The following is an 8019-nucleotide window of genomic DNA, read 5'->3' as shown; positions in this document are numbered from 1 at the left end:
ACACCCCTGGTGCTCACTGCGCTCTCTTGTTCGCAGCATCAAAGAAATGCTGATGACGCAGGGTGAGAGGTTTTCCCAGGAAGAGGTATGAGCTCCTTCCCACCCTCTGCCAGCCTCCCTTGCCCTCCATCCCGACAGACCCCCAGACGTCCTCCCAGCCCCAGCCACAAACCCCTTCTGTGCAGCCTTTTCACCCTGGCTTTTTCCCAGCAGATTGATCAGATGTTCGCAGCCTTCCCTCCAGACATGTCGGGCAACCTGGATTACAAAAACCTTGTCCATGTCATTACGCATGGCGAAGAGAAGGACTAGCCCACACTCGGCACTGGGGCTGGCACCGCCAGATCGCCTCTCTCTAGGTCACACAGGGGAGTCCCTTTGCCTCTCCCCCTGGGGAACATGTGAATGGCATCCACATTAAACTGCCTTTTGGCAAGAGGAAATCCAGCCGCTGGCATGAGTGGTGCTTGGGATTGCGTGGTGTGTCTGCGTGGTACATCTGTGCCCAGCGGGAGCCCCTGGCCCCATCTCAAACCCTGCTGCCCCCAGACTCCCGGCCCCACTGCACATCACCGTGGTGTGCCCTCGAGTCCCTCTGCCCCACCATTTCCCAGCCTGGCCCAGCTCCCAGCCCCAAACAGCCCATTTCGCATTGGGCTGTGGCTAGCAGCCATCTAGTCCCACCAGCCCAGGACCAGCACTGAGCTCGGCTTTACTTTAGGCAGCAAAGAGCTGCCTGCTTCTTCCAGCTTAGCAGGGAACACCCAGCAAGCACACTCATCCCCCCTACACCTCCCCATGCCCTCCCTGTGCCTCTTGGGCAGGCATGGTGCAGGACTGGGACCGTGGTCCCCATCTCCTCCCTAGCAGCCACACGATGCCTGGCTGCGGGAAGCGCGTTGGGTTGTGCAGCGGGGACGGCACCCCACCAGAGAGCAGCTGTTCCCGCCCCCGGCCGCGGCTGCTGTCAGCAGTGGGCAAAGCCATGCCGAAATATCACCCGGTGAGCTTTTGAAGCCTGCAGAATGCGTTGGGCTCCTTCCAGAGGGGAAAGGAGCTGGAATGACAACCAGGGCGAAAAAGCAGAGGGGGAACTCAAGAGTGAAACTGTTTATTTAACTTGTTCCTGCCAGGCTCTCACACCTTGACACCATTCCTCCCCTTCTTGCCCGTGCCGGAGGTGTTGCCCCGCTCCTTCTCCCGGCTCTGGAGAATCAGCTGGCACAGCTGGCCGTGGTCCAGTGGCACCTCCACTGCCCAAGAAAATGGCCGCCCTGTCATGCATGCCATCACAGGCCTTATATACCCGGTGGGGCTGGACAGGCTGGTTAGGATTGGCTGGGGAGGACAGGTGACAGCGGGGGATTGGCCAGGCGGCCATGGGGGAATTGTGGATTGGCTGGCTGCGTGGCCATAGTCCCTCCCTCCCACCTCACACACTCACAGGCGTCAATGGCGTTGGTGGTGCCGTCCGGGGCAGGGGGCGGCGGGCAGAGCTGTGCCCGATCCATCACCCGGAGGAGCCCGGTGCCACCCAGCAGCGGGTTGGTGAAGGGCTGGGCTGGATGCGAGCCATCATCCAATGTGTAGCGCAGGATGGACTCCATCAGCAGGAGCTCGTTGGTCTTCTTCTCCACGAGACCTGGGTGGGAGGGAGCACCGTCCCGCAGGGCCCCTCCACCGGGCCCCTGCCCAAATCCACCCCCGGCTGTTTGCTGAGCAAGGGATCCATTGATTTCCTCAAGACAGTGACGTCGGGCAGCCTATCTCCCCAGGGGCAGGGGCCCAAGACTGGATCCAAGGCAACCCGAGCCAGGATGAGGGCTTGGGGGTCCACTAGGATATTTATGCAGCCAGGTTAGCTCCTGAGTTTGCTGGGAATTTGGCGCCCCAAATTCACATTAGGGACACCCATGCATGATGGGGCAGGGGAAAAAAAAGCAGCTCAATTAAAACACAGTGCAAGCAGGCGGTAGACATACAAGGTCCGGGCCATGTGGCGGGGAAAGACGGGCAGCCCTGACCTACCTAAACACTGCATCAGGTTCAGATCCGTGATCTGCCCTTTTTCTCCAAGCTGCTTCATTATCTTCACAGCGTCACAGCTGATTTCTTTGAACAGGGCCTCCATGCCAGATTTGAGCTGGCCCAGGACTTTGCTGCTCTCTTTGCATCTGTCTTCGTACCGGTTGGCTTCCTCAGTGGTTTCTGTTAGTTTTTCCTATCAGCAAAGGTTTTGCTAGGTGTCACACCAGTCCCCTGCTCTCCCCCCACCCCAGTGCTGGCCAGTTCCAGTCTGCACCCTAGAGACATCCCAGGAGAGGCTGTGGGATGCTCCCATCCCTGCAGGGTAAAGGCTCTATGAAGGGGATCCCAAGCTCCCTATGCCGCAGACGAGGCCCCAGGCACTGGGAGACAGAGCTGCCAAAGCCGATGCAGGGCCCTTTTCTGCCGGCGCCTCTCCAGCCATTGGCCAGAGCAGCACTGACAGGACCAGACCGCCTAGGACACGTGCCAGGACGGTCAGGGGTCTGCTGCCCTTGCAGAGGGAAATCCGGGCTGCCATACCTCCAGCTCCTGCAGGACATGAAGGCTGCTGCTCTCTGCGTATTCCTGGTCCGTCATGAGGGCCGTAATTTCATTCTGTGTAAACACAAGCACATGGTGGGGGTACCGGCTAAATGTCCACCAGAGGTGCCTAACGGAGGCTGGGGACCATCCCTCCACCCTGGGAGCGGGGACACCCCACTTGACCCCTCTGGGGACCACTGTCCCCAGGCCAGGAGGGCAGGCAATGACCCCACAACAGGCAGCACTTTTCACTATAGCCAGCTCCACACATGGCCAAGGCAGCTGTTAGCCCTCCTGGATACTGCAATATTTTTGCTGGGTACACGGTGGCAGCATTGAGACACTTTTAGCTCTGAGAACGCAGCATTCTGTCTATTGGAGTTATATTTTTGGCTACCCCTTAGCATTCCGCTAATCCCACCCGTGCGGCAGGCTGTGAGCTGGGCTCTGGTGTGGGCAGTGATGCTGGACACATGGGAGAGGGAAAAGCCCACCCCAGCCCAAAAGCACCAGCTGAGAAAGGGGAGACATGAAGAGCCTGGAACAGACCTGGAGGTCCTTGATCCTCCGCTGCATCTTCTCCATCTCATTGTTCAGCTCGGTGGCGTAGCAGAAGCAGGCAAAGTTCTTCTCCTCCTTTTCGATGAAGCTGTTCACCAGCTGGTTGATGTCCCCATCCTCCGCCAGCTCCAGCAGGTACCTGTAAGCCACCTCCCGGCTCTCGAAGCTCTCCCCTTGGCTCCGCTTGGCCCGCTGGGCTGCCTTCAAGGCTGAGGGAGAGACAGAGAGCCTGGGCTGTGCGTGTCCCCACGGGCCGCCCTTTGCAGAGCCTTCCCCCATGGGTGCTGTGGGGTTTGGTGGGGTGCTCGGGGCAGGGGGGGCAGAAGGTGTCTTTATTTCACTCAGAAATTAAGCAAGGAGCTCACAGTCTGCATAGCAATGGGGCAAACACAGTGGGATCCCTCCCCGGCATGATAAAAGGAGCCATGGTTGCACAAGGAGGCAGCTCCCTTCCTCCCCATCCATCCCTCTCCCCCAAGGGCACCCCAAGACACATGGTTTTGGGTGGCCTCACTTGGTTATCACTGTTCATCCTTTTCTTCTGTAAGGCAAAGGGTGGGTGAAGGAGCCTGCAGGCAGGGGAGAGGTCCTGCCTTTGGGGTGCAATGCTATAAGCAGACCCCTTGCCGACTCTGCAAACTCCTGGTTTGCAGTCCTAGTTGCACATGGTTTCTCTCATCTGATACCTTTTTTTTTTTTGGCCTGTTCCTCCAACTCAGAGCGATCTGTAAATTTGGCGAGCGTGAAGGTTTTCAGTTTGGTCTCCTGGTCAAGGACACGCTCCTGTTCCTGCAGCTCAACATTGTACTGGACAGTGTCTTTGCTGTGCCTTTCGTTCATGGCTGAAATCCTTGCCAGAGCCTCCATCCTGCACACAGAGAGCAGCAGGTTACACCATACGTAGGTATAAGGATTTGTATTCCTGGCCATTCCCATGCATCTCTGTGCCTGACCTAGCAAAGCCCCCATGATGCTGTGCATGTTGCCCAGCTGTGTTAGCCCAAGGCCAGCAGCAAGCTAACATAGCTCTTGGTGGGCTTTTGTACTCGGACACAGCACCCAACTGTGGCAGCCAGGCTCACTTTGACCGGAGCTAGCTGGCCTCTGCTCCAGGTCTGCTGCATCCCCCTGTGCATGCTCAGGTGGGACTCAGAGGAAAGAAAGAGACTGCTCCATGGGGCAGTTCACCCCATCCCAAGAAATGTCTGGGATGGGTGGAGTAAATCACCCTGGAGGTACCAGTCTCCCTGCACTGACCAGGCACCTAACCCTTAGCACCCAGCTCCAGATTGGAGCGGTGAATCCTCTCTCTGAAGTTGCAATTGGTTTCTCTTTACATCAATCCTCATCACTAGCATTGCCCGTTGGTGCCGAGTTTGGCACAGAGGGTTCGCAAGGCCATGTACCGCTGCTCGTAGGCTTGTGCAGATTGCTCAATGGCAGTGTTCATCCTTCTCCTCTGCTGATCCAGCTTCTTATGGAGCTTTGAGTAGAAGTTGTCCAAAACGGCTTTCTGGATTCGCAAGTTTTCAATCTCTTCTCGGAGCTTGTTATTTCTGGTCAGGATGGTATTGAAATGGACAGTAACCTGGGGAGAGGGAAGCAAAAGGTTTTAAGGTGGTGTGGAACCTGGGGGCTCAGGTCTCTGCTGAAAGACCTTGACCAGGGCTGGGACAAACACAGCCCAAGAGATTTTAAGTTTGCCCTGCACTATCCTCCTCCCCAAGACAAGGGAGGCAACAGTAGGCCAGGCTGATCACGGCAGAGACCTGGAGCTGGCATTGTCCAAGGCAAGGTGGCTTCAGGCAACTCGGTTTTATCACTAAACAGGTGCAGACCTTCAGGCTTCTTGGCATGGCACAAGTGCTGCATTTGGGTCACCAAGCTTGAAGGAGCCTTTGAGATATTCTGGGAGCAATCAGGCCAGGGGAACAAGCCAGGTCCTTTATGCAGCTTGTGTCGACCAAATGCATTTGCACCATTACCCTTTGTCCCGACCAAAAAGCGTTTTGTGCACAGGCCCCAGTGTGGCCCCGCACATGGTCTCCAAAGGTCTGCAAAATGTTTGCTTACATTGTTTAGACGCATCTCCAGTGTCTCAATCTGCTTTTGCAGCCGTTTGCTACTGTTCGCTTGCTTCACCTTCACTGCTGTCTGGTTTTGCTTCACAATCTTTTTTTCCAGGTCTAGTATCTGCACAAAAAAAAAAAAAAAAAAAAAGGAAGTATACTCTCCACCCCTACATTCTGGACTTTTGTCAGGACTCTTAGCCAAAGAAAATACCCTCTGTTGACCCGAACTACAGCAACCATGTCATTAATGAGCTCACAGTTATAGAAGCAGCTTTAATCCCAAAGGATCCCATCCTGCACACGCAGAAACATAAACTGTAACTAGGAATGGGTTTAATTTCATGTCACGAAGGAAATGCAGCTGCCTCTGGAGGGAAATTCAGCAGGTGTTGAACAAGGCACAGCAGCACTTTGTGTAGAGTGGAAGAGGCAATGAGGATGGGTTTTTGGTAGTGGTATTGTGCTGGCCAGACAGGGATCTGTGCAGTCCTCCCTGGGAATGAGTGGAGGAAAACTTTTGCCAGAAGTGGGGAGCTGCCAGAGAAAATAAATCCACGAGAAGAATGAAGTAGTCGGAGAACAACGAAGTGGGGGGCAGGTGGGAGAGGTATGACTCAGCCAAGAGATCCCTGATTGAAAGCTAACCGTGTTGTGGAAAGCTCTGCAGCACCTCTAGCAACTGTAAATTACCTGAGCGTGTTCCCTGACTTCTATCATGGGCGGCTTGTTCAGAGCTGAAAGCTGCAGGGACCCATCACTTCTGTAGCAGTGGGTTTCCCTTGGCCCCCCACCCCACCGTTGGCCAAATCCAACCAGGCTGTCCTCAGGAGAAGTGATGGGACATCCCTCAGATGTTGCTGTTCCTCTACTTGCCATGTCTCAGGCAGCACAACTAAATGTTCCATTTTTGCCTCTTCTTCAGGAGAAAAAAAATAGTCAAGGGAAAAGCAGAGGGATGTTGCATGACCCCAGGCAGATGTGCCATCAAAGAGGAGCTGCAGAGACCGGTGGGACAACAAGGTTGAGAGTCAGACCTTACTTTTCTAGCCAGTGTTGCTGATTTGAATGGGAGCCTGGCTCTATCCATTTGTCATTGTCATGTGTCTTTTGCCAGGAGGCAGCATGATATTCCAAGGCCTGAATTAAATGCATTTTACACTGAGGAGTTTCAGCCATAGGGCTCACTGACAGCCATAGGGCTGTCACAGTGACTCTGCTCTGCTCTACCATGCTCAGCCAGGGAATGGTCCAGAGGCTCTTACCTGGTGGTCCAGGTCAGCTAACAGGGCTTTTCTGTCTCTAATCAGAGAATCATACTGATATTTGGTCTGCAAAAGGCATTGGAGCTCCATACAATTTCTGTCATCTAGCATCGCATTTCTCCGGGACGTGATCTGGCTCAGCGTTAACAACACCTCTTTGTGTTCTTGAGTCAGCGACGCTATTTCTTTTCTGTAAAAACAGAATGACAAATGACATTTAGCACATCCCACCTGCAATGCCAGAGCAGGTCCTTATCCCTCCCCATCTCAGCACCAGGGTCCCCAGATCTCAGCATGGAGGAACTTTCCAAGCTCAATGCAGCCGAGCAAAGCTGCACTCACTCCTGAGCTTGCATTTGCTGCCTCACGTTGACACCATAAGATTTCTTCTTCTCCGCTGCTATCCGAAACTGTTTCTGCAGTCTCCTGATCTCGGTTTCAGCCAGATTTTCTTTCTCCTTCACAGGGAATTCTGAAAGCTTCTGCCTCGAAGAGGGCCCTCCCCGCTGCCACAGAGAGGGAGAGTTTTGTCACTTGAGCAAACACGACCAGCAGTGGTACACAGTGGAGCTGGACACAGGGGAGCGGGTTAATCGCATCACCACCTCCAGCTGTTTGTCACCACCTTCAGCTCTTTGCTGCCACCTAAGATATTCATTACCAGCCAAAACACTGAGCCACACAAACAAACTCCATGAGCACTTCTGATCTACTTCAGAGCAAAGTCCACCGGGTGCTTTGCTCTTGGGTAACCCACCCTAATGCTACTACCACTCCCCAGGGCAAGGAGGTGTTAACAGCAACCAAAATCAGTGCCTGTTGACCATGGCGGCTGAGCCACAGCCGGCACCTTGATTCCAGGACAGGGTGCAGACCTCCAGCAGCAGGGAGGGCAGGTGACAGCAGGTTGTCACTTTTATCACCCAGCATGACTGCGAAGACCACGTGAGTCAGAACCAAACCCACCGGTGCTGGGGACATGAATGAACCCAGCTGACGTTGCCCAGGAGCAGAGCAGGAGTGCTCACATCCCCAGCTGTGGGAAGGTGACTTCTAGCTGAGAAACTGTCTAACAGGTAAGCACTGAAGCTGTGGCAGTTAGATCCACCACTACCTGTGTCCTCAGCTGAACCATATTCCCCAATCCTGCCCTCCCCAACACCCAAATCTCAGGCCACCACCTCATCCCTGGCACAGGAGGGCAGGCATAATCAGCCCCACCACAACCCAACACGTTGCTGGCAAAAGAAAGCCTGGCTCCCCACCGCCTGTCCGGCTCACCGCACTGCGGCATTTATTTCTGCAGGTGAGATGCCCACAGCAGGTCCTCCATAGCACCTGTGGAGAAGTTCAGCTTTGGATTGTGCTTCAGTTTTTACCTTTGAGCCCCTCATTTCTTCCCGCTAACTCCGCCAGTTGCTCTGCAGACGCCTCAGGAAGGGGACAAGGAAGCCTCTGCAGGGCCAGGCCTGCTTTCCAAAGAGAGAAATGAAACCCAGATAAGGGGGTGGTTGTGTCCCCCTGCCCGTCCCTCAGCACCCGCTCGCGTGTTT

General features: G+C 54.9%; 2 protein-coding genes across 5 annotated transcripts in view; one reads left to right on the top strand and one right to left on the bottom strand.

Moving 5' to 3' along the window:
* The window catches only part of MYL2 (myosin, light chain 2, regulatory, cardiac, slow), a 3502-nt gene extending 3190 nt beyond the window's left edge, over positions 1-312 (top strand). For 2 of the 4 annotated variants that reach the window (XM_009321206.1, XM_009321204.1), the window contains exons 5-6: positions 36-85; positions 214-312. In XM_009321206.1, coding sequence (XP_009319481.1) covers positions 36-85; positions 214-312 — 149 coding nt within the window. Of the gene's footprint in view, positions 1-18; positions 86-213 lie in introns of all 4 variants that reach the window. The other 2 variants (XM_009321205.1, XM_009321207.1) reach the window with 2 other exon arrangements.
* An 825-nt stretch (positions 313-1137) lies between these two features.
* On the bottom strand, positions 1138-7601 carry CCDC63 (coiled-coil domain containing 63). Its single transcript, XM_009321237.1, has 11 exons — positions 7581-7601; positions 6809-6972; positions 6467-6656; positions 5206-5325; positions 4539-4720; positions 3819-4000; positions 3121-3341; positions 2569-2643; positions 2029-2221; positions 1445-1642; positions 1138-1253 (listed from the first exon to the last, which is right to left on the bottom strand). The coding sequence occupies exons 1-11, from the start codon at positions 7599-7601 to the stop codon at positions 1138-1140; spliced, it is 1662 nt and encodes a 553-aa protein (XP_009319512.1).
* Between the last annotated feature and the right edge of the window lie 418 nt (positions 7602-8019).

The sequence above is a fragment of the Pygoscelis adeliae genome, unplaced genomic scaffold, assembly GCF_000699105.1.
Source record: "Pygoscelis adeliae isolate BGI_AS28 unplaced genomic scaffold, ASM69910v1 Scaffold93, whole genome shotgun sequence".
In the NCBI taxonomy this organism is placed as follows: Eukaryota; Metazoa; Chordata; class Aves; order Sphenisciformes; family Spheniscidae; genus Pygoscelis; species Pygoscelis adeliae.
Note: the sequence above shows the minus strand (reverse complement) of the source record. Positions and strands in the feature narration are given on the sequence as shown.

Excerpts from the sequence above, each read along its gene's own strand:
- CCDC63 (XM_009321237.1), bottom strand. The coding sequence starts at position 7,601 with ATGGTTCAGCTGAGGACACAG. Across the intron at positions 4,001-4,538 it reads GCACAAGCCTACGAGCAGCG|GATGGAGGCTCTGGCAAGGA; the intron begins GTACATGGCCTT and ends CTCTGTGTGCAG. Across the intron at positions 2,644-3,120 it reads GGAGGATCAAGGACCTCCAG|AATGAAATTACGGCCCTCAT; the intron begins GTCTGTTCCAGG and ends GTGTTTACACAG.